At 49.1% G+C, this 25,820-nt stretch overlaps 1 protein-coding gene across 5 annotated transcripts in view; it reads right to left on the reverse strand.

Moving 5' to 3' along the window:
• The window catches only part of DHX30 (DExH-box helicase 30), a 38,004-nt gene extending 16,733 nt beyond the window's left edge, over positions 1 to 21,271 (reverse strand). For 2 of the 5 annotated variants that reach the window (XM_071734479.1, XM_071734478.1), the window contains exons 1-4: positions 12,742 to 12,968; positions 5,325 to 5,455; positions 3,056 to 3,166; positions 161 to 516 (exon numbers count right to left, since the gene is read on the reverse strand). In XM_071734479.1, the coding sequence (XP_071590580.1) occupies positions 161 to 516; positions 3,056 to 3,166; positions 5,325 to 5,455; positions 12,742 to 12,937 (794 nt within the window). In that variant the 5' untranslated portion in view covers positions 12,938 to 12,968. Of the gene's footprint in view, positions 1 to 160; positions 517 to 3,055; positions 3,167 to 5,324; positions 5,456 to 12,247; positions 12,672 to 12,741; positions 12,969 to 17,496; positions 17,549 to 21,181 lie in introns of those variants that run through there. The other 3 variants (XM_071734482.1, XM_071734481.1, XM_071734480.1) reach the window with 3 other exon arrangements.
• Between the last annotated feature and the right edge of the window lie 4,549 nt (positions 21,272 to 25,820).

Consider the following 25,820-nt stretch of genomic DNA (forward strand, 5'->3'; position numbering starts at 1 on the left):
CGTTTTTCCCTAGGAAGGTTGGACTGGATGATCCCTTCCAATATGACACTTTCTGATTCTGTGAAGCACCCATGGTGACGAAAAGGAGCAGATTTAACACCTTCCCCAATACCAGGATGGCCAAAAAGAGCTGTCTGAGCAGGCAGCAGGGCAGACATACCTCGGGTCTCTGCCCGGGGTTCGAGCATCCTGATGTGCCATGGGCAGATAATCGGAAACATCGATCGCTTCTTCTTCCAGCTCTCCTTCCTCCAGCTCCCCTTCCTCCAGCTCCCCTTCCTCCAGCTCTTCTCTCCTCATTGCTTTGGGCATCCTGCCCTGCTCCATGGGCTGGATGGAGTCGTCGGGCTCCATCCGTCGCCAGCAGGTTGACAAGTCAGCAAGAGAGGGTCCTGACTTGGAGCGCCACTTGCCCTCTGAGCACCACCTCTCGTCGGGACAGCCCAGCTGCTCAGCCAGCAGCCGGTACTTGGCAGCATCAAACAGCTCATTCCTGGGCCCCAGCAAACCCCAGCCCTGAAAAAGAGGAAAAAAGTGCCTTGTTAGTGCCTTGTTAGTGCCTTGCAGTGAGGAGATGGGGAACTGCAGGAAACTCGAGCGGAGCTGATAAAGCTGATAAGGCACGGGAGCCCAGGAAGAAATCTTCATCTTCCTCAGAAAAATGAGGGAAACAGAAAGGGAGTTTCAGGAACTGAAAGCTTTCCTCCTGTGTTGTTTCTTAAGACATGGAGAACACTCCAAGAAGATACCTGGATGATTGTGTTCAGCTTTGATCCCCACTGTACAAAAAGGGTGTGGGCAGGCTGGAGAGGGTCCATGAGAGGATGATCAGAGGACTGGAGCACCTGACACATGAGCAGAGGCTGAGAAAACTGAGGTTTGTTCAGGCCTGAGAGGAGAAGGCTCAGGGGAGACCTTCTGCCCATGTTCAGTGCTTAGAGGGGGCTCCAAAGCAGCTGGAGACTCCCTGTGTCCAAGGAGTCCCATGGACAGGACAAGGGGCAATGGGCACAAGGTGCTCCTGGGGACATTCCCAGTGGACACCAGAGGAAAATTTTTCCCCCTGAGGACAGTCAGACCTTGGAATGGTCTCCCAGGGGAAGGGGTGGATTCCCCCACTTGGGAAAGTTGGAAGTCTCAGCTCCAGGGGTGCTGAGACATCTCAGATCAACAATAATATGAGAAGGGTTGGAGCAGATGGGCCTTGGGGTCCCTTCCTAGCTGACACTCTGGGATTCAAAGGGTCACTAACCTCACCTCCCAGAGCACAACTGCTTAGCACCACACAGCTTGTTAGAAAGGGTGGCCCAAGATTTACTGGTATTTTATAGACTATTAACTCTATTTAGAACTCTGAAGCTTTGAAGCCCACTGCAGAGCATGAAAAGCAGCTTTTTGGAAAGGCTGCCCCAAGCAAGTATCATCTGGGGTGACAGGACACGAGAACACAGGGAATGGTTCATCTCCTTTCTTTTCAGAGGAACTGTTATTTGTGTAAGCAATGCCTACATCCTCTCTACTCAAGCAGTTTTTGAAGCAGAAGAGTTCCTGAGTACTGCTAGCTTCCCACCTACAATTACAAGTGAAATCACATGAAGCTCCAGACCTATCTAGAGTGCATCCCCTGCCATTCTCTTACCAGACTGCTGCAATACATTTGTTACATCTTTAGGCCCCCCCATGGCCCCACATCAGACAAAACTGTATTATTTTGTGCTCTAGGACTGCCTAAGACAGCAAGAACTCACTTTTCCAGCTGCTGTGCTCAGAGTCACTACATTCAGGCAGTTTCACTTCTCTTGATCCAGTGACTATTTATTTAAAGCACCATTTGTAGCTATTTCTTTAGCTAACATTGTCCAAGGGACAAACCTATCGTGAGGCTCTTCTGTTAGGTTACAGCTTTAGTTGACAGAGCATCAGAGTTCAAAATTCTCCATGCTGCATCCACAGTTTCAAGGTTGGGGTTTTCTTTCCAGTTCACTACTGAAAATACTGTTTACCTATTTTCCCAAAATGTGTAGAGAACTTTAAGTCTAGGTGGAAATTTTTTTCCTTTGAAAGTTTCTAGGCTGTCAAAAAAATCAGGAAAAAAATGTTTTTGTTGCACATTGACCAGTGAGGATAAAACAAGAATATATTTCCAATGAATCTCATCTGAATGAGCATCAACCACACTTCAGGTGGAATTAAGTCAGTCAATGAAATGAATATTTTGTTTCTCACAGAAACAAAAGCCTAAGCACAGAGGCCAGCTGAAAGAACTGCTTGTTTTAATGCTGCAGTTCATTACTTCTGAAGGCTTTAAAAACTCAGTAGTTATTCCTAAAGGTAGCTTTTCTCTATCTAGAAGCAAATCAGAAAGCTCTCTTCTGGTCAGAGGAAGGACCTGCAGTATCTGTTTCAGAGATGAAACTCCAAAAGCAACCTCACCTGCTCAAGGTAATAGGCAAGAGTCAGTGGCAGAGCTGCAGATTAAAACTGCAATTTATTCTCAGATAGCTGCTGTGTAACACCCCAACTTAAACAATGACCTTTACAACTTGGCTGCACTTGTTTGATGCTGGCCATGCACACACACTGATCACCTCCAGCCAGGAACAAGTGGCAGAGTGGTGTAACTTTAAAAGAGTCACCATAAAGCAGAGCACATCTCTGACACACTGCAGCTTGCACGAAGAGGAAATGAGCCTCTGAAGGTACAAAGCTTAAAATACACACAGGCAGACTGGCAGAAGTGTGAGTTAGTGACCAGGAACAGCAAATACACCCCAGGGAAGCTCTAATTCTTGCCATGGATGCTGGGACTAAGATAGATGCTGATTAAGGTCTAGGACATCAAGAACAAAGACCAGAGCTCAAGGAATTCAGTGAGTTCATGCCTGGCTGAAGCAAATGGGCTTTTAAGCTCAAACAGATTCAGACAGCTCAAGACTTCCCTCTCTACTATTAACAGACAGGTCTGCTGAGAAAGTGAGGAGGCAAAAAGAAAGGTAAAAAATGGACCAGGCTGCAGACCCCAGTGCTTGTTTCTAGAAGCTAAGGAGGAGCTCACCTTGAAGAGCTGACATGCTGCAGCTGCTGCCTGCCTCTCAGCATCGATCTTCTTGGTCCCATAGCCTTCCACTTCCACGTTCTTAGGCCACTTTATATGCAGAGTCACTTTCTGAAAAGCAAAGACAGCCAGTAAGGTGAGACAGCACAGAACAATCTCTCTTCTCCACCACCAGCATAGCTACTTCAGGTATCTCTGAACTCCAGGCAAAGAAGGGAACCACGAATGAAAATTCCAAATAAACGTAAAAAGAAAAGCCTGACAAAGGGTGTGAGGTGTCCACAGTCACACAGAAGCTGCAGCCAGGCCAACTTCCAGCACAGTGCCACAGACCCTGGGCCAGAGCTTGACAGGCTGCAGTGTCACCTCAGAGGAACCAAATGCCAAGAGCTCATTACAAGAACAATTCTTTTTCAGAACAGCTGCTCCTGTGTAGACTGCAGCAGACCAGCCCATGGCCCAGGAGCAACACGTGCTCTCCAGCACACTGCAATGACCAGCACCTCTTCCTATCTGCTTCTTTTGCTGCAATTTTAACTAGCATCTAATTGCCTCACAGCTGTGCAGGTGCTGCTGTACCCATCAGGCACCCAGCCTGCAGCTCTTCAGGAGAACCACCAGCATCACAGAGCTCCAGCTGGATGAGAGCAGCTGAAAAACCTGCCAAGGCACAGAATGCCGAGAGCTGAACCCTGCCCTTTTTTAAAACATTGCTCCAAATCAAGAACCTGTTTTACCCCTGGCCCTGCAGATGCTGCAGCTGAGTTTCTGCAAGGCTCAAAGGAGGGAAATGCCTGAGGAATTCTCTCCTGTTTCTGCAGCAAAGATGAAAGGTGGCATTTAAGTCCGCTGGGAAAACCCCACCTATAAGGCTAGAGAACAGGCTCCTGACTTCCCAACAGCCTCCATCTGGCTGGCTGCCTGCCTGCCATCTGAATCTCATCTTACTGTAGGAAATTGCTGCCTATTTTGCCCAGGGGCTCTGCATGAAAAGGCACAGACCTGCTGAGAAAAAAAAAAAAAAAATTGTCTCATGAAGGCCGAGTTACTTGGTCCTCATGAAAAAATGCTGCTCACTTCCAACTGAGACTTCTCCACTCTCTCTCACCTGCCCTTCTGTCCCCACACACTTTTCCTGGCTTCTGGTTTTATGCAATCCAGCCCTTGTTTTCCTCCAAGAGCTCCTCTATTTGTTTTTGATGGTTTTGTTTGGGGTTTTTTTGGTGGTGTTTGGGGCTTTATTTTTAAAAACTCTTTTTAAATCTGAAGTTATGCTCCATATTCATTGATCTAAGTTCTAGCAAGAATGTGAACTCGTGACAAACTAAAACGAAGAGGCACTGCCCATGGCATGCCAAAACTGGAGCTAGGAAACTGTGCTCCTGCTCAAGGAAAAGCAGAAAAACACAGATAATGAAGGAATTCTGAAGTAACCATTACCAATGTTTTGCCTAAGAGGCAGGGATGCTTAAAAAGGATGTGACAATGAAAACTGCCTGGGAAATTTTAGACAGGATGTTATTGGAAAATGTTAATCCATCAGAACTGAATCTTTTCCTGGCAGGTATGTTCCAGCTAAACTCCAGCTGGGGAGGGCTTCCAGCTCTGGAGGGAGACAAAGGGAGGCAGACCCTTGAGCACCCAGCAGCTGAGAACTTCAGCTCAGTTTATAGCTCAGAATTGGACCCAGGCCTCTCACATCCCAGTCAGTGCTCAAGCTACTTGGCCCTGTTTGCTTCAGATTCCTCTGCTTTATTTCACAAAAAACCCCAAGTCTGTTTATCATTTTGCCTTTAAGTGGCACTAGAAATCTCCCACTATTCCAAATTGTTCTTTTCTGGCTGCAATTGAACATTTCAGGCTCTGACAGTTGTTTTATTAGAATCTACAATACAATCTAGGCCTACTAAGGTCTGAAATACAGAGCTGAAATTTTAATCTTCTAAGGAAGTGGGGTCAAAGCCCAACAGATTTCAGCAGACTATGTGACTGCTCAGAAAAGCAGTTTACAGCATCCTTTCAGATACAAAGGGAGAGGGACAGGACCTGCATTTACATACCAAGTAAAGTATGTGAGAATAAGGTGAAACAGGAAAAAATGAGAATATTCCTTGTTTGAAAGATCACCCCACATTTTTAATGTGGAATTACAACACTTCTGTAATTTTTCTCTATTAAAAGAGCTACTTCCAAGATTAGCAGTGCTCTTGACTCACTTCCCACTCCACGTTCCTACCCCACCACTCAGCCCCAGTCACCAGGAGCTTACCTTTTTTCTTGGCCCATTGGTATGGATGTACACCAGCTTGTCCCTTGCATGAGAAATGCCCAGGGCTCGGCCAATCACGCTGTTGAGCAAGTTTTTAGGCTGTGGAAATTCCTTTAATAAGTCTCTGGAATCTGGAAAAAAAACACAAGAGAAGAGCTAAACGTTTTGTAATTCTTGTGCAGTCCTGCTCAGAGACATGTTCTAACACCTGCTCTGGGAGCACAGATGTCTCCAGGGTTACAGAGAGAAAAGAAAGCAGAGGGATGAAGTGGTTCACCTACAATGTCTCCAGGCACCAGCAAATGGCACAGAGCAGTGCAAAGCCTCCCCAGCTCCAATGAAAGATGAGACTGCAAATTCAAAGCAGGCAACAATTCCGTGTGTCCAAAACTTTTCCTGAAAGGCTCTGGGTGTTTGTTGCTTCCTTTTTAAAGTCTTAATAACCTCTGGTTAGAACTGCAGAGCTGACAGGCAATCTCCATAACTTACTGACACTAACAATCATGTAACAGTTTGGAAAGACTTTTTTCCCCAACAAAAATACAGAATAAACAGAAAAAAACCTACAGACTACACATAGCTATGGGATCTGAACACAAATATCCCAGCTCAGAATTCACAGCCCAGATTAACACATGGAGCTGGTGCTGTTCCCTTCCTATGTAGGCAGAGGCAGCTCTGTTTGTCATTCTTTGATATTGTAAACAAACTAAACAACAATGATTGTCTTTGGGGTTTGCATCCCCCTCCTGAACTATGTGGATCACCTCAGGGATAAATCAAGGGTCTTGACAGCACACAAGTTATAATTATATCCATCTATTTGTGAAAGAATATGAAACAGTGCCTGAGGACTTCTCCCTGGACTGACTGAGATGGCTTAGCTAGAGGCTGGCAATATGGTTTTGTGTTCAGTCTCTCTGGGAACCCCCTGGAAAGACCTTTGCCAAGGCAGCCTTTGGAGATGAAGCAGCCCAAGCAGGAAGCTGGGAAGCAGTGCCTGAGGCAGCAGGAACTGAGGGCAGGCAGGACTGGTGAGCTGAGCTGAGCCCCTGCCCTGCCAGGTAAGGAATCCTGCTGTGACACTCACAGGAAGGGGATGTAAATGATCAGTGTAAACAACTCATCAAAAAAATTAAATAAAAATACTAAAAATCCCACTGCCTCCAGACAGAGCAATGTCACACCCACCTCGTGTCCCAGCCCTGGTGCCAACACCACTTGTAGCTGGGGAGGAAGCTGCTCTCACTCCCCTCTCCCATGCATCACCCTCAGATCCAGCACTGTAGGGGGGAGCTTTTATCTTGAGCAGCAGCCCAAGTGAGATGAGATGAAATTTCATGCAATAAAGTTCCCACAAAGGGGCAGCTCTAGCAGCTCCTATTGTGGTGAGGGGTAGGAGCCACTTCTCCCAAGCTCTACCACCACTGCTGCTCCAGCCCTGGCACAAACCCAAAGGTACAGGGAGATGCTGTGCAGCCCAAATCAGACAGAAAGTTATGCCAGGAAAAGGGAGCACACACTTTTGCTTGCCTCAGAAATACATCAGCCAACTGCAGCCCTGCAGGTACCCAGAAACAGTGCCAGGGAAGAGGAGAAAGGAGCAGATCACCCATTCCAGCACAGCTCAGCCACTCTGATCACAAACACCTGCTCCCCAGGCAGGCAGAACTTCAGTCATCTTCTTGCAGACCATCAATGGGTTTGGGCTCATTTTTTTTGGCTTCTAATTCTCTACAGGTATTCAGGAGAAGATTCAGCAATGAGTGAGGAGTCTGCCACACATGATCATTGGTACTGCCAGGATCTGAGATTTTCTATCCATTAAAAAAAAAAAAAAAAAATCCAAGAAGAAATGACCCAAGAGTCACACTCCTTAGAGCATCACCCAGATCTACCATCACATTTTGCCAAAAACTCTGATTGCAGAGTTGCTGAAGTGAAGACACCCAACAACTGGCTCCAGAGAAGAAAGCAAGCATTTAGAGAAAGGCTCCTTAATGCAGCCATGTGCAAGAGATGTTCTCCTAGAAGTTGCTGAGGGAGGGAAAAACTGAAGTTCTTTGGATGTACAAGAGCTCACAGACAGCTGACCCAACCAACAGGGAAATCACAGGAGGTTTAGGGAAGGCAGGAGTGATGCTGCACCATGGCAGGCCCAACACTTGTCAGAACGTGGATGCTTGGGTATGGGAGAGCAAAAAACATGCTGCTGACCCTATCACCCTCAAAAAAACCCCACACAAATCCAGAAGCCCAGCATGCTGATTCTGAGTTTAGGAAAACAGTAATTACTGGTGACACTTTGTTTTGAAAATCCTTCCATAGAAGGACTGACTGAACCCCAGAGAAACCTCCTGCAGAGGCCAAATGGTCCAGACACAGAAGGAGTTTGGGTTCCTCAACATGTACAGGGAGGTACAGAAACAGAACCCCTGTGGCCTGCAGCAAGGATGGGGGGAGCTGGGTATCCTCTGAAGTCAGCTGGCATTGCCATCCCACAATTGCCTCATCCTGACTCGACCCAGGACTGCCTGGAGCTGGGGTTACTCTTCAACCTGGAACCTGGAGGAGAAGCTGGTGTTTGGAGGGCAGCACCAGAACCAGATCTGCTGTCTGCTCTGGCTCCTCCAACTCCACCACCGCGGAAAAGCCCAAGAAACACACAATGGGCTTTTCTGCCCCTCTCCTACACCTGATGCTCAGCCACTGTATCTTCCATTGGGAAGAGTCACTGCAAGAGCCCCCAGGCTGCTGGTTTTCACACATATTTGGGCAAAACTCTTGGACAGTTACAGGGGAATATGCAGGAAGTACTCCAGCTTATGAACACTGTTTGTCCGTGAATTCTCTTCTACGCACTGGCCAGGAAAGCCTGAAAATGTCTCAGCCTGACAAAGAAGTAGAAGCCAATTTTCTGTAATTATACAGCAAATGTGACATTTCTACCTACTCATGCAGCAACCACCACTATATTCACACTTTGACCTGTTCAAGGAAACTGGAAAAGTGACTAAGAGTTTTGGCACTCTGCAGCTCTGTTCCACAGCGCCGGGGACGCACGGAGGGAGGAGGAGTAACAGTTTCCAAATGCACCATTAAATTCATTTATTAAATGAAAAATTAAAACCAAACCAAACAACCAGAACTCAAGCCTCTAGTTGCTTGCCCTTTCAAAGACAATACCCTGAGAAATTGTGTGATAAGGAACAGGCAGAGAGAAGTACATTCTTCTTAAATGCTCCCCCCCAAATCCAATTACCTAATGACAGAGCCAATTCCTCACACTCTGAAGGGACTCCTCAGAGAAGACTAAATATTTAATCCATCCTAGAGCCAAGAAGGGTAGGAAGGATCTCTAAATAACAAAGCCTGGTTCTGGCTTGCAGATCAGCCTCTGAATTACCAGGCACAATGTATTCTTCCCAGCTGACAATGCCATATTCAGCAGCACCATCTGATGTAGCAACAGCAACTCCGAGGTGTGACAGATCACCCTCAGCCCATCCTCAGCCCAAATTTGAGAGCTGAAAGGATCTTATCTTATAGGAAGCCATGCCTCACACTCCTAGTTTTTAAAGAAACAATCCAAAACTGCAGAACTGGATTTACAGAACGCTTCCTTCCCTGCCAGATTGGATTTCTTGGCATCTTGTTCCAAAGAGTGTCTTAGTTCTCTCACTGCTGAGAATTTGGGTAAGAATTATACTAATGGTAGTCACGAGCCCTGAGGAGTACAACCTAATACTCCCAAAACAAAAGTCAGTTGATTTTCACACCCAATTCCTATCAAGCCAGAACCACTACCATGTCCATACCACAGCTCCAGGATCACGAAGGAGTATCAAAAGCCTGTCTTGGATTGCAGACAATTCAGGGTGGGGCTATCAAAAGAAGCCAATTAACTAATTTAAGTTCCTCAAAGCCAGTGAGTGCTTCAGCTTAACTCGACTGTGAAAGTCAATGAAAAAAAAAAATAAATTACAAACCCAAATCCCAGCTGTAGTAGTTAAGCCTTCTCTAACCCCAACGAATCTGAGGAGTAAAGACACTGTCAGGTACAACAAGGGCACAAATAAAATGTCTCCTTCTCTTCTTCCAGGTAGACAGAGGAGCACTGGACTGATTTCCACAGCTTCTTTCTTCCCTCAAATTCTCTTCCCTTGAGAAGCAACAAAGGAGCAACAAGGACAAACTCTTCAATGCTTGTCAAGACAGAAGCCCCCACAGTAATAAATTCAAGTTGGTGAGGAACGCTCTCAATGCATCAAAAATTCACAGGGAAGAAGAAAGCCCTCTGGCTCCATAATATCCATTTCATAAGGAATTAGCCTCGGCATGTTTTACTGGGAAGAAATGGAGGGAGACAGAAAAGGTTCCACCTGGCAGTTTAGTTTGGAGTACACCAAAACAACACTGCTTCTTGGGGGGGTTTTTTGTAGCCACCACTGAGCCACCCTGACCAAGGCTCCTTTCCAAGCATACACAGCAATAAAAACCCACACAGTTCTTGCCTCAACAAGAACAAACTTCAAACTTGGGAAAACTGACAAGGCTTCTCCACAAGCCAGTGAGATGGCCAGAGAATGAGAGTGCCCCTGGTCACCCTCCATCCTTGGGGACACTCAGAGCTCAGCTGGACCAACCTGCTCCAGCCTGGCCCTGCTCTGAGAAGGGGACCAGGCCACATGGCATCCAGAGCTGCAGACCAACCTAAATTCTTCTGTGACACTAGGAGATGGCAAATTTAATTAAGTCCCAGAGAAAAAAAAACTCTATCTCAGAGCAGAACAGTGTTAAAGAGCACATAAAGCTCAGTAATGAGCAGCAAGTGCCACAGAGAATCTGAGTTACCATGGTTGGGAAAGACCTTCAAGAGTCCAACCCTCACCCTAACACTGCCAGGTCCTCATCTCAGCCACATCCCCAAGTACAGTGTCTGCAGGGATGGTGACCACCACTGCCCTGGGCAGCCTGTTCCAACCTCTGATAACCCTTTCAGTGAAGAAATTCTTCCTAAAATCCAATCTAAAGTTGTCTCCTTCAAAAGATTCTGCTCCAAAATCCCACCACCTGGGCCCACAATGCAAAGCCTCAGCTATGAACACCACTGCAATGCTGCCATCCGAGATCAAGGTTGATTTTTCCATATCTGCATCCAAGGTTAATAACAAAAGGAATAAAATGAGGACAGTTAACAAGACATCAAAGCTATCAAGAAGTCAAAGGCTCGGAACTTCCCCTCATATATCTTTATTTAGAATGATTTTTATGACCTCTGTGTGTTGAAGGAAGAGATATACAGGTGGTGCAGATTCCCAACAAGACCCTGAGGAACTTTTTATGTGCTTCTCTGAAATTAATCTTCCAATATTGTCAAACTCTCACCAGAGGGTTTTTCCATGGTCAATCCATCCCATGAGCTGGAAGGATGAGGCCAACCCTTACAAGTTCTCCCCACGTGGCCCTCCCAGAGCTCGTGGGCACTCCCCAGCTCCAGGTGACCTCACAGGGAGAGCCAGAGATGGAAACTCCAGGGAAGGCAACTGCAACCTGAAGATGATGGTACACAAGTACTCTGAAAATGCAGGTTAGAAAAAGTGCTGAGGAACAAAGTACAAAAGAAGAGAGAAGGAAAATAAAATTGGTTTACTGCTTTTTTCAGCCAACACCTGAAGCAGCTCATTAAAGGGTAATTTGGGGTGGTTTAGCATTTACTTTAGAAGTCCAGTAGAAGCCAAGTTAATTGGCTCTGCTGAACAGCTTGAATGCAACAAAGAAAGACTATTTGAGCTACAAGATAGAGCTTAGCAAAACTTCTGAAATGAAGATGGAACCAAGACCAAACAAATTCAGAAACTAGAGAGAAAATGAAGAAAAAAAAATTAAATTCTGGAGGGTGGGAAGGAAGCACAGAACACAGGCAAAAAAGGGTTAAAAAAATAAAGGAAGTTTTTGTGCAATAATAAACCACATTTCCAAAGTGGAAGATTACAACCTAGGAAACAAAACTCGACCCAAACCAGAGATTTCAAAAAGTAAAATATAGTAGTTGAAGTCACAGCCTGGCAGCAATAACCTGCAGCACAGAACTACTGGTATGTTTCTAAACTGGAAGTGTTCTTCATGCTTCATACCCTAACCAAAACCAACTGTCAAAACATGACACCAGAACAGACTTTCAAATACCCTTTTTTTAAAAAACATAACAATTCCTTCCAGCAGCATGAAAGCATTTACCCTTCAAACACCTGAGCCCCACACCCTCTCACACCCAACTCTGTCGTGAGCTGAAGGGCTGACATCCAAAAGAGGGGAGCAATCTTCCAGGCTTTAGACAGAGACACCCTCCCTGGCCAGATTTACGGGCACTGCAAACATCGGGGCTGTGTTGAGCAGAGCTGTCCGTACCCTGACGGGCGCCTCGTTGTGCTCAGGCAGCAGCAGAACCCGGGGGAAGGGCAGATCGAAGCCCTCAGTAGCGAGCAGCAGATAAAAGCAACGAGGCTCGGAGCCGCCCGCAGCCTGCTCCGGCTCTGACCTAACGGAACGGGAGCCCGGGGAGGACAGAGCAGTTTTCCTGGCGGATGCTCGATGGGCGTGCTCAATCCATCAGGATTCCTACCGAGAGATCCCTCAACGATTTTATTCTCGCGTCAGGCCACAGCGGGCGATGAGAAGCGCCGAGGACTTTTGGCCAGGGCCGCCTCGGCGACCTTGAGCCGAAGGGCTCCGCACCCCGTTCTGCTTTCGGGGGAACCCCAACTCTTTCCCCCCCCACCACTCCCCTCTCTCCGCCCGCCGCCAACAAAGAGCCCCGCGCAGCGGCCACCACAAAGGCCTCGGCCCGCGCTGCCCGCGGCGGCTCCCGGAGCTCCCCCGCCCCGGCCGCCCGTTCCCCCCGCCGGCCCCCGGCCCGTTACCTGCGGCGGCGGCAGCGGCACAGCCGTAAGTGCAGACGCCGCCGCAGCTCGGGGGTTCCTCTCCCTTGCCGCGCATCCCGCCCGGGAGCCCTTTGCCCGGGGCAGGGTCGCTCAAAGGCCGCGTCGTTCTCCGGCGATGGCCGCTGCCCGGCGACTCGGCCCCGGGTCGTCCCTCCCAGCCCGGTGAAAGGGGGGTGGCGGGCGGCCCGATGCGGCCTAGCCCAACCGCCCGGAGCGGGAGGAGGCCGGCGGGCGGCCCGGCTGCAGGCGCGGGGGGTGGGAAGCGGGGAAGGAGGGAAGGAGGGAGGGACGTGCGGCGCGTTCACGCTCCCTCCTCCCAGCACCGGGCCGCGGGGCTCGCTCCTCCCTTCCGCTGCGTGCGGGGCCGGCGCGACGCGGCTTCCCCGGCCGCCGGGCCGCGCACACCGGGGGCGCCGCCGGTTGTTGTTCCTCCTCCTTCCCCCCTCCCTCAGCCCCCCCCGGCTCCGCCTCACCCTTCACCATGGCGGCGTCCTCCTCCTCGAGGCCCGTTTCCTCCTCCTGCCTCGCCTCCTCGGAGCCCTCGGGCGCCGGTAGCCGGGTGCAGAGCCCGCGCACTCCCGGCGCGGCCCGGTAGCAGCGGCAGAGGCGCAGCGGCCCGGCCGAACCGCAGGCGGCCGCCGCCTGCAGCAGTAACCCCAGCGCCGCCATCTTGAGGGTGCCCCGGCCCCGGCTTCAGGCGAGGCGCGGGGCAGAGGCGGCGCCGGGCGGAGCGGCGCCCCCTGGCGGACGGGAGGAGCCGGCGTAAGGAAGTCGCCTGCACCCCCGGCCGGGGCAGGGGGCGGGGAGGGGGCTGAGCCCAGGGGGGTCCCGAGTTCCGGGGGGTCCCGGACAGGGATAACGCACCCCAGATACCGACACAGCCGGGAAGGGAAGCAGAAAGGAAAAACCCGCTGCTCGCAAGTCCCTGCCGGCACACGCGGAGGCAGAGGGAGCCGTGAGGCACCCGTGGCTGTGGGGAGGCAGAAGGCCCCCCCCGGGCTCCCCGAAGCTCTGAACCAGCACAATTTTTTTCTGCTTTTCGTACCGAAATTAACCCTAGTGAGAGCTCCGAGCTCTGCCAGCCCTGCCTGGAGCTGTCCCTCCTCCTGACATCACACAGAAACAACAGCACAGGTCAGGGAGCGTGCTCACAGCCCGACAACACATCACACCTTGAGGACAGGGCTGTCCCAGAGGGCTTGGAGACCCTTTTGGGGGTGTCACAAAAAAACCCCAGGATCTCTTCAGACGCAGAAATCACAGTGTCACGGGTTGGAAGGGAGCTCCAGAGCTGCTCCAGTGCCAGCCCTGTCCCAGCAGGATCCCCCAGGGCAGGGCACACAGAACACATCCAGGGGGGGTTGGAAAGGCTCCAGAGAAGGAGACTCCAGAACCTCTCTGGGCAGCCTGGGCCAGGGCTCCCTCACCCTCACAGCCAAGAAGTTTCTCCTCAGCTTCAGCTGGAACTTCCCATGTTCTCCCTTCAGCCCAGGATTCCCTGTCCTATTCCTGGGCACCACTGAACAGAGATTGGCCCCTTCCTCTTGCCCCCCACCCCTCAGCTCTTGATGGACATTCAGCAGATCCCCTCTCAGCCTTCTCTTCTCCAGCCTCAACAGCCCCAGGGCTCTCACTCTTTCTCCACACCAGAGATGCTCAAGTCCCTTCAGCACCCTCCCAGCTCTCCCTTGGCCTCTCTCCAGTAGATCTCTGGCTCTCTGGAACTGGGGAGCCCCAAACTGGAGCCAGGATTCCAGGGGTGCTCTCCCCAGGGCAGAGCAGAGCAGAGCAGAGCAGAGGGGGAGGAGAACCTCCCTGGATCTGCTGGACACACTTTTCCTGATGCCCCCCAGGATCCCATTGCCCCCCAGGGCACATTGCTGACCCAGGGAGACTCCAGAACCTCTCTGGGCAGCCTGGGCCAGGGCTCCCTCACCCTCACAGTGATAAAACTTTTTCTTCTGTTTGCATGGAGCCTCCAGTGCTGCAACCTGCACCCATTACCCTTGTCCTACCACTGGACATGACAGCAGAGCCTGGCTCCATCCTCCTGGCTCTCACCTCCATGTACACACCAACATCCATCAGGTTGTGCCTCAGGCAGCCCCAGCTCCCTCAGCCTCACACACACTCCAAGAAACATCACCACGAAGAGACTGAGGCATTTTCTACAAGGTCTGAGCAACCCTGGTGGTGACACTGCAAACACAGTCCATGGACCAGTCCTCCCAGTCTGGATTTTATTTCAGACTCCTTCCTAACCTCCTCCAGTCACAGGGAACACCACCACTCACGTGCAGTCTGTTCTGTGCTTCTGGCTGCCCTCTGTTTCACTCCTGCACCCAGTTCTTGCAATCCTTGCACATTCACAAGCAAAGCAATCGTCCTGATTGTTTTCAGACAAGGAACAGTTCAGAAAGGGGAATTTAGAAACTCCCCCAGGACCCGAAAGTCATTTTGGGTTTCTTGTCCTCACCCCCCTACACACACACACACACAGGCAGGGTGGGTAATTCACATCCAAGTGCCTGCTACTAAATATAAAGCCCACTTGCAGCCATGTGTTTACTAATATTTAAGATAAACACTAAAAAAACTGAAAGCCAACTCAGCAGCAGGTTCCCTTCTGACACCCTCCTCCCACCTTGCACTCCACTCCCCTGTTACTTGGTTCTGCACAAATGATTTTGTGGCTGAAGCATAAAATTCTCAGGGCTGGTTGAAATTCAAATACTGCAGGATTTTCCTTTTCAGTATTATTTTTTTGTTCTTCACAGCTGAGATTCTTTTCCCAGGCAGTTACTACACATAAATATTGTTATCTCTGGCTGTAACATAAAGCCAGGACTATGGAGTTGTCTTTTTCTTTCAACCAGGTTATAATTTTATGCCAAATCAGTCTGTAAATTAAAAGCTTACATGTCATTTAAACATTGTGATGAAAAAAAGGGATTTTTTTCTGTGTATCTTTGCAGGGTGGGTAGTTGGTTTTGTTGTTGTTGTTTTTTCTTTATTTTTAAATCAGAAAATCTCCAATAAGCCACAAAAGGATTAACTGACATAATTACACACTTAAGTTTTACAAAGCCTGCACACCATGAGAAGAGGCTCAAGAAGGGGACAGTTACCAAACAAAGCCCTGTAAAAAAAGACAACTTTGGCAAAGCATCCATGAACACTCAAAGCACAATCTCACCACACCAAAGTGGCCTTTCCCAATGTGCAACCTTTTGAGAACCTCTGTGAATTACCTAGTGATTGGTCTGTGTAGTTTTTACTAAAAAAAAACCAACCAAAGAAAAACCAAGTACAAAACCCCAGTTCTTGAAGCAGCACCAGAAGACACAAAAAAGGAAGTACTTTTGTTTTTAAAGATATAAAAGTTATTTTGGTATTCTAAAGGCTTAGGTTACAGATTTTAAGAAGGTTGATCCACTAAAAAGGAGAACAACCTTGCTAGACAAGTCACTCAATTTAAGAAATTAATTCCATGTAAATTTTTTGATAGTACCTTGCATGAACTCTCACTTTCAGAAATTAACTTTAATTGGTTTGGAAACAAAAGCTTCAAAGAGGACTAGAAAGAAAAGGTAGCTGGAAATAGCAATGGAAACATTAATACATCCTTCTGGGAAGATGAATCTACTGTGAAACTACTTAACTTGAGGTAGCTGCTGGTTTATTTTAGCATTTTACCAAGATTTAGATGTGGTAATAAGCTGTCCAGAAGTGAAGAGAAAAAATAAATAATCATCATGGGTCCTACACTGTTTCAGGTTGTGAACATCAGTGAAGAAACACAAAAGGTAACACAGGCCCTACAGAGATGAAACACATGGCTGGAGGCCACAGAGACTGAAAGCAAAAGAAAATCAATAAATAAAGAATGTCTGGGGAAAATCTTGAGAACACAGAGTCAGTGGGAAGGGGAAGATGCTGACAGACTGGGTGCTGGTGCAGGGCAAGTTAAGACCCAAGCAGGGCTAGTGGTTTGTCACTGTAAATGACATAAAAATTAGGAGTACAGAAAAAAATAGCTAAAACAATTTATTAAAAATTTCCAGAAGTCACAGATTCCACGTGTTCCATCACTTCAAGCTGTCTCCCCAGGCTCCCTTGGATGAGCTGTGCTGAAGTCACCTGGGTCAGCCAAGCCTGAGACCTCCTTCAGCCCAGGAGCACCCTGAGTCCCAAACCCTGCCTGCAAACCACCAGCCCTCCCAGGAAAGGAGCCTCCAAGCCAGCTGATAACTTGTGACAAATGAGAGGTGGGTTTATTCTGAATTAAAATGATTTTGTATGTAATGAACACCCCAGGCATCAAAAGCATCCTGGGAATTTTTGTTTCTAATATGGAGCCCACAGCACTGGTGAGTCACTGGGATGGCACTGGTGCACTGTGGTGTGCCCCAAGTGCCAGAGCAGAAGCATCCTGAGTGCCCTGAGACAGGAGGCAGTGATGCACCAGTGCCCCAGCCACAGCTGGAATCTTTTATTCCATCCTCTGCACCTCATTTTAAGACCAAGTAATGGAGTTCAGAAAAGCACAAGAGAAGGAAATGAAACAAACTGGAGGGATTTCTTGAGAAAACATGAGCTGAAGAAAGAGGCTGGTAGAGCAATGACAGGAGAAAAAAAAAAAAAAGGGACATGACAACAGTTGACAGAAATTTGAAGGAAGGAAATACCAAGGAGAAAGCAGTTACTGAACTGGTACAAGAGAATGAAGATTTGTTTAGAAGGGTAAAATTAAAAGTGAAAAAAAAGAGCCTTTACTTCAAGCTGACAGCAACCAAGCCTGGAGAACACAGCAGGGCTTCTCCCCTTCCAGCCTGGTGTTTCCCTGGAACTCTCTCGTACAAACTGTCACTGCAACACTTCACTCCTGTGCTACACTAACCAGGGCCCAACAGTCACACTGGCTACAGCCTCCCTGCCTCACACCTCCAGTGCCAGCTCCCAGACATCAAAATTGGTGCCACAGGTTACCCAGCCACAGCAAGCTCAGGTATGGTCACACCAACCTCCTTTGTCCTGTCCCTAATGCCCTGAGAAGGAAGTCTGACAAAGACCCTCTTGGTTATCCAGCACAGAGAAGAAAAATCCTGCTTCTCACAAAATAATTTTCTTCATCAATCTGCTGGAGTATAAAACCTCTGAACAAAGCAAAAAATAACAAATAAAAAAATAAATTAGGAGTTGAACTGAGGCTTGTGCCAGGTCCTTACCTTTAAGGGAATTCAGCGAGAACATCTCCATCCCAGTGGGAAGGGTGGATTCCTGGGAAAGCAAGAGGTGGCAAAAAGAAAGAGGAAGTTAGAACAAATATTTCCTTGGAGATGTTTCAAGTGCTTATTGCTTCTGAAAGGAGCTGTCTGTAGCACCCCACAAAGCTGCTGCTCCTGAGCAAATTTCACCTGGCTGTTTATATTCTGCTGCTTCCCTGTGAATCGTGCCTGTCCTGTTTGCCATCCTGTCAGAGCTGGCAGCTCTGCACCCAGGGGGAGGGAGCCTTGGAGCTTCTGCCTCAGTGCCAATATTGATTTGGGGATCAGTTTTTAAAACCTTTTCAAGTCAGAATGCCAGAAGCAGGTAGGCCACAGCCTTCCTTTGGAAGGAGAACAAGGTAAGACAGAAACATGGAATCACAGAGAATTTCACAATGATCTTGAGAGTGTTCTTTGCTGAAGTTCTGTTAAACTTTCTGGTTGCACTCATTAACACAGCTCTTATTCAAATAAGAAAAAAGATCAACTTCATTTTGGGGCACTGCATCTGTCATGCCAAATCTTGAACACATTTTAGGCCTTCTTGAGAACAGAGTAACCAGGATTTTCTAACAAACCTGCTCAGATGTGTGAGGGTCCTCAGTCAGGCAAAGCCAACATGAACTACCCACATTAATGGCTATTCCTCTGCACACAATTAGTGCCCCACAATTATCATGCTTCCCAGTTACTCACTTTTGCTTTCAGTGCAACCCATGACAAGATTACTGTTTACTTCAGAACAGCACAGGAGGCCTAAAAGAAGAGGACATCACACCTTGTCCAGCCAAGTCACCTCCCCAGGGCCACAGGGAATGTCTGCACCTTGTCTTTTTCAGTGACTTTTTCAGTGACTATGTCAACAAAACCACAGTTATTTGGCTTCTTTCAAAATGAAAAACCATGCACCCTGCAGTAACTCCCAAGACTGACAGAGGAAACCCTCCTTTGTGTAACTCACTGCACTGAGCAGGCAGAGAACTCCTTTGTGGTTGTCCAGCAGGGTTCTTAAGGCTGAAGCATCCGACCATGGAGCAAAGTCAGGGAGGGAATGCAAATGGAGAGGGCAAAGAGTGGACAGAGAGGATCATCCCTTGACCACCTTAAAGGCAAGAATATTTTTTATAAACCAGATGAGTTCAACATTATTCTGATACAAAAGAGTAAATCCTTCAGCACCCTGAGGTCACTGAGACAACCAGGAGCAGGGCAGAGAATGTTGCAGGACGTTTTTGAAACAAAGTCACGGACGTTTTGATTGCATCTTCCTCCCAAATTCTTAAGCGTGGCAGAAATGGGGAAGCTGTTTGCTTGTGGGTGTGTTCCAGAGAACACAGGGAAGTTTTATCCTCACAAACTGCCAGGCTTTCCTAGAGAGCACAGATTAGCAGCAAAGAGAACAAAGAGCATCTCAGCTACACTGAGATGGGCAGAAGGGTGGGTGCTTCCAAAAATAAATGCAAGAGAAAGATGAAGAAAATGGCATTCTCAGCTCAAGACCAAGAGAAAAAGAACTTAAACCCCTCCATGGTTGAGCTTACAGAATTGACAACCATAAAGCTCATTGACAAGCAAGACTCTAACAAAGTTGTTATTTATAATTGCACCTGTAGATCCCCAGTGGCGATGGGGAACCTTACTGGGTGACCAGAACAGCCCCAAGGCTCAAAGGGCTCAACCCAGACTGGGGACAGGGAAGATCAGAAAGGAGCAGAGAGATTACACAACCCCAGTGAGGTCTGTGAACAGAACCAGCTCTGGCTGTCCCACTGAGAAGGGAACCCTTTTAAATTACAGAGAGAAGTCTGAGGACCTAAAGCCTGAGCATCCAACAGGAACATGGTCACAACTGAGAGAAGAGGTTTAAGCTGAGCTTTAGGGAACAAGTCATGGAGAGATCATCCCCTGCAGCAGCACCACAGGAGATCTGGTGGATTCTGAACTGGGAACCATCAGTTTTAGCACTGACAGAAGCCTGGGGGAAATCACAGAATGTCTTTGGTTGGAAGAGACGTTCAAGATCATCCAGTCCCAGCTCTGCCCAGCTCACACCATTTAAATTCCTCCAGGGATGGTGGCTCCACCACTGCCAGGATTTTCTGATACGCTTTGTTGGGGGCTCTGATGACAGCAGAGAGATGCAGGGCTTCATGTGATGCTGGATTCATGAAGAAGTGGAAAAGGATGACACAGGACTCTCACAGACACAGCAATATCACCTCTGGAACAAGACTCAACCACACACAGTGCTCAGACTGCAGAGGACCTGATGCCTTGGCAAAATCCTGGAATCCCCAAGGGCAAAAGAGAGACTGAAGTTTCTCAGAGATTGACCTAATGTCCCTACTGCAAAGGCAAAGAGTGAATGTGGCACTGGGAACTCTGAGATTAAATCTCCAAGGTTGGGGAACTGGGTCTTTGTTGGGTTTCACTGATCCGGGTGAACTGAGCTCCACACAGGTGTGAGGAGAAACCCAAGAAGAAACTACACCAAGATGCAATGAATATCACAGAATTTCTGATTACTGTCCACTGTGATATTGCAGCAGTGTGTGAAGTAGAGCCCCATGTGCTTTCTCATGAGAACAAAGGATAAATTGTGTTGTCTCACACACCATTCATCCTCAGGGATCACCTACACTGCAAAGGCAAAGTTTGGCTTTCTGCTGTTCAGGCCAAAGAAGCAGGGGATCAGTGCAAGAAACCCTTTTATCCCCAAATCTAGTTCTACAGGACTCCTGTTGCTGAACCTTTGAGATGCTGGCAGGGAGGGACAGTAAAGCCCTGGGGGTAGGACTGGGTGCTGGATACTCCTGGGCTCATCAGACCCAACACTGTGGACTAAAACGGGCAAGCCCGAGTGACACTTCCACTGACTGCGGGGAAAAATGGTGCCAGTAGTGACACCAGAGTAAGTTACAGGCAAGGAAGGGAGAGACAAAACCAAGAAAAGGGCTGCGAGCTACGCAGGAATCCAGCTCTGTAACAGCAGCAAAGGCTTCCTCACGGCACCGATCGGGAGCCCAGGGCAGAGCCCCGCTCCCCGGGCCCTTCCCCGACGCGGGGCTCAGCTCCCCCGCCAGCCGGGGGTCTCCCCGCCGCCCCTTCGCCCCAGATCCGAGGGAACCGGAGCCCGGGAACCGGGCTGGACGGCTCCGCGCCCCCGCCGGCTGCGTTCCCCGGCTCTCCGCCGCGGTACCCGGGCAGCAGCGAGCAGCAGCCGGTACCCCCGCCCCGCACACGCCCGATGCTCCATCCGCGGGGCATCCCCGCCCGCCCCGCCCGCCCGCACAGGCCCAGGCCCCCGCTCGGCCCCTACCCGCGGGCCGGGGCTCCCCTCAGGCCGAGGCTCCCGCCCCCCCCGGGCGGGCACCGCGCCCGGGCTTGGCCGCCTTCCCCCGTCTCGGCCCCGCCGCCCGCCCCCTCCCCATCGCCTCAGCCCCGCGCGGCGCGGCCCCGCCGGTCGCCCCGGCTGCGGCTCGGAGCCATCCTTCCCCCTCCTTCTCCTTCCTCCCGCCGCCCTTTCTCAGCCCGCGGCCCTTCCCGGGCCACGACCGCGGGTTCCGAACCGCCGTCCCGCCCCGCCCCGCGCGGCCCGACCCTTCCCCCCGGCGGAGCGGCGCCGGTCCCGCACCCCGACACCGACCTCCTCACAACCAACTCTCTGGCGCCGGTCCCCCGCCGCTCGGACTACAACTCCCAAGAGCCCCCGCGATCCGCTTCCGGGGCACCGGCGGCGGCCAGGGCCGTCTCTTCCGCCCCCTCGCCCGGATGTGAACACCCCCTCAGCCGGGCGGGCAGCGCGGGGCGGTGTCTGTCTCCATGGCAACGGAGCCGCGGCCGCCGCTGCCCGGTCCGGTTCCGGGCCTGGATCCGGGCCGGACCCCGCTCGGCGGCTCGGAGCTGGAGGCTTGCGGGGAGACGCGGGTGTCTGAGGGGCAGCAGGGCCGCGCCGCCTCGTCCTGCCTAGGGAGGGAGCGGCGCTGCCGCTTGAGGCCGCGGGGCCCAAGGCTCGGATCAGCCGGGGGACAGGGCGGGGCTGCCCCGGGCCATCTGGGCTCGGCCCGGTGCCGTTCCTGCGGGGCAGTGCATGGACACGATTCAGAACCTGAACATGATTAAGAGCCTGGAGCAGCTCTGCTCTGGAGCCAGGCTGAGAGAGTTGAGGGTGTTGAGGCTGGAGAAGAGAAGGATCCCATGGGGAGACCTTAGAGCACCTTCCAGTGCCTGAAGGGGCTCCAGGAAAGCTGGGGAGGGACTTGGGACAAGGGCCTGGAGGGATGGGAGCCTGCGAGGGGGAAGGGTTTGGAGCTGGGAGAGGGGAGATGGAGAGGAGATCTTGGGCAGGGAGGGAGGGAGAAATTGTTTGGGGTGAGGGTGCTGAGCCCCTGGGTGCCCAGGTTGCCCAAGGAAGCTGTGGCTGCCCCATCCCTGGCAGTGTTGAAGGTTGGATGGGGCTTGGAGCCCCCTGGGCTGGGGGAGGGGTCCCTGAGCATGGCAGGGGGGTCACTGGGGGGGATTTAAGGTCCCTTCCAACCCAAACCAGTTTGGGATTTTGCACTGCACTGGGATTTTTGCAGGGGCTCCGGAGAGGTGAAGCTGTCGGGACTGAAGCTCCTCCTCGGTGTGGGTGAGGCTGTTGCTGCGGAGGCAGCGGGAAACCCGGGAGCTCTTCCCGGGAATCTGCCAGCCCAGAACCTCTGCGCTGTGTCTGCGCTTGCCACGTGCAGCATTAATGTCTCATCTTTAAGCAGCCACCAGCCTAAACCACGTTAACGATTTAAGCCACGTGCTGCATGTATCTCTAGGTAGATATTTAGCTCCTGATCTGAAATATTCGCTTCCTGGTGAAGAATTCAGTGCGCTGAAGATCCAGGGTGCAGGTGCTGGTGCCTACTTGTGGAGCAGGCTGGGACTGGAGTGGGCTGGTTCCTCCTCAGGAGCAGGGAAGCTCCTTGCTGCTTCCTCCTGGAGTAATCCTGGTGTAAACAAAGAGAAGCAGATGAATTATGGAAAAATTTAGTGTCTTAAGTTCTGTGTGGTAATTAAGCACTAAATGTGGGGTTGATACAAGTTTTAGCAATTACCACCCAGCAGCTTATTTGCATGAGCTCTTCACTTGCTTTTTTCTGGCCTTTTCTATTGTGTTTTTGCATCACCCACTTATTTATAAACCAAACCTTTCAGAGCATTAATCCCAATAAGAGATTTGCCTTGGAGAGGCTGAAATTATGTCTCTTACTACTTCAAAACATTTTTAAAAACTTTGGTGGACGTGGCAGTGTTGGTTTAAAGGCTGGGCTTGATGACCTTAAGGGGCTTTTCCAACCCAAAGGTTTCTGTGTTTCCAAGTGGGGAGATGCTGGGGATGCTTCAGGTTTCCTGAATTTCTTTTTTTCTGGCTGTGCTCTGCAGCTCACAGTGGTATTTGTGTCAGCTGCTCAAGGCACATGAACCAAACCATGATGTTAAGGGAGTCACCTAAGGGTAAGAGTGTGTAAAATTGGAATTTCCCTGAAGTTTATCTCACAGAACTAAAGGTCTTAGTAAGACAGACTGAAGAACACGTGTGGGGTGGGAGAAGTGGCAGAAAATGTAGAAAATTTTCATTTTCTTGCTTAGGGGTCTCCATGAGCTGTACCTTTCTTCAGAAGGTGGAGCATGAAGTCCAGTTTTTTCTGTAGGCTCCAGAGACTGGAAGGTTAATGGGCAATCATCACCCCCCTGTTGTATACAGATAAGAGCAAAGACAAGAAAAGAAAGGTTAAGGTAAGAGGAGGAAATTGTGGCATTTTTAGCAGCTCAGCTCCAAAGGCTGCACAACCACTCCCAAGTCACCTGGCAGGGAACAAGGAAAGCAATTCACTGCTGAGGGCTTCAGATGGAAAACTCCTGTCACACAGTGACTTGGTAGGGATGATGTCAAACCATCTCAAGCCTGATCATGTAATTATAGTGCTCCACTTGCTTCCTACTCATTACAGAATTTTATTAGTATTACTTGGTAGTCTCTTTCCCAGGTAACCTAAGAGATGCTGCAAAGGCTGCTTTTAGACAAGATGGAAACATCACTCCTTGTAGCTCTGAAATTAAAACAAACCCACAGGCAGGTGATTTCTCTTTCTTATTTTGTTCCCAAGCTTGCTTTATCCACTAAACTATTTCTGTCCCAAAAAATACCACGTCCAGCAGAACTACCTGAAAAGTTTCCTGCCTGTTGCCCTCCAGTTACCCAAACTGGTGCACAACCACTGCAGCTCCTCTCTGCATCCCTGCTCCATCCAAACCTGCCACAGATTCTTCATCTAGACACCTGAAAATCCAGGGATTTTCACCCTCTGCTGTCCCTCCTGCATCAACCTCTCCTGCCCACCTCTCTTCACTGTCAGCTAAACAACAGACACCAAGATGTGTGAAAAGACACAAAAAAAACACTGTGTGACCACTGTGTGCAGACTGCCCCTGCCCCTACCACCAGCACCTGTGGGGAGGTGTTACTCCTCATTTCCACAGGAGAATTCCATGTCTCTACATTTTTTAAAAGCCTCAGTTGAGTTTACTTGGAACTGGTTAGCTGGCTCTAAAGCTATCACAGAGGCTGCCACAGGGTCAGCACCATCTCAGGGGTGGTATTGCTACAGGGGAAAAAAATGGCAACAGAGACTTACCAGGTTGATACATCCCTTTCCCAAATGAAGTTCCTAACAAATAATGAACATTACTGTGCTTAAAAAACCCCAAACCACATGCTAAAAAATAAGATTCTGTTTTTTGAGACCGAAAATTTCAGTTTTTTCGTAACTGTTCAGTTTTCAGGGAGTGCAAGCAATGAATTCTTGTTGTAATTCTGGTACAACAACCTTTTAAGTTTGATTTTCATTTGCTGTCATTTATTAAGAGCAGACATTGTAGCTCTCGTGCAGTAAATTCAATGAGCAGCTGATACTCTTTCTAGAGCTTTCAAGATCTAACACTTTTACACTCAGGTTATTTGGGCCTGCTCACAGGGTTCTGCATGTGCTCATACCTGGCTTTGTTCTTCTCACTGCAATCCCAGCCCCAAAGGACCTGATTCTATGTTCATGTCATTTTACAGAAGCTTCTGGGCAGAAGAGCTCAGACTGATTGCTGCTCTGACAGGATGCCTGCAGGACACTGAAAACTCTGGCCACACAGAAGGAAGTGTTTCCATCTTAGTTCAAGTTTTCTGAGGCTTTTTCTCTATTTAAAGATTAGATCTATTTTTTTTTAAAAGCTGTGAGGCTTAACTTGGGAACTTTTTGTGAGTATTTGCTTGGAAGGTCAGTTGTCATTAATGTAACTGCTAAGCCTATTGTTACCAGAAAGTCAGGAATCTTCTTTTTCTTCCTGAGGCTTCCAACAGCTGCTGCACTGATACAGGATCTTGCAGAAAAAGTGAAAGTCAAATAGAAAGTAATTAAATTTAGCTTACAGAAAATTAATTGTTGAGCAAGGGAGCACAACTGCTGAGGGAAGAGGCAGGGAGGCAAGTGGAGCAGTGCAGCTGAACAGCAGGCCTGAAGAGCTCCTTTGGGTCAGGCTGCATTAATTCAGAGTAAGAAAAAAAGTCTCCTGAAGCCAATGAACGTGGGGTAACAAGCAATAGAGAAGAAAAGTTCCTCCTCTGAGATGGAAATGGATGGGCAAATCATTAAAGCTGCTGAAAACAACAACAGAAGTATTGTAATGACCCCAGAAGTAGGAAGCCAGTTTAAAAAAAATAAATCACAAACCCAGAAGATTAAAATCTGGCCTGGTACATTAGTTGTAATCAATGCAAGAGTAAGAAAAAACATTTCTTAATCCCCTCTGCTGTGAAGGAGGATGTTAAAATTTCCTGCTGTACCTTTTAAAGATGTTGGTAATCTGGGTAACATATTAAACATCAAAAAGTAGATACTGGAGGAAACTGATAAATTGCTTTTTAAATTAAGTCCAAGAATTGTGAAAGAAAATTGTGCAGTGAAGTTTAAAAAAATATACAAAAAGTGCCTCTAATAAAAGTTGTTAGACTGGATTGACAGCAGATGAGACATCATGTCTTCTTTTTTTTTAATATGAAACTCTGTGCTTTCATTTCTAAGATCTCTTTATGGCTCTCATTAGGAGACCTGACAGAATTTAATTCAAGGATGGTAAAAAAGTTCCATGGGCTGAATTCTGTACTCATCAGGAAAAAATTGCATGGATTTCCCCCCAGCCCCCAGTATAAAATAGTTATAAAACACACAGTAATAACTGGCTATGTAAAGAAACTTTATCAT

This window comes from Heliangelus exortis, chromosome 2 (genome assembly GCF_036169615.1).
Source record: "Heliangelus exortis chromosome 2, bHelExo1.hap1, whole genome shotgun sequence".
Taxonomy (NCBI): domain Eukaryota; kingdom Metazoa; phylum Chordata; class Aves; order Apodiformes; family Trochilidae; genus Heliangelus; species Heliangelus exortis.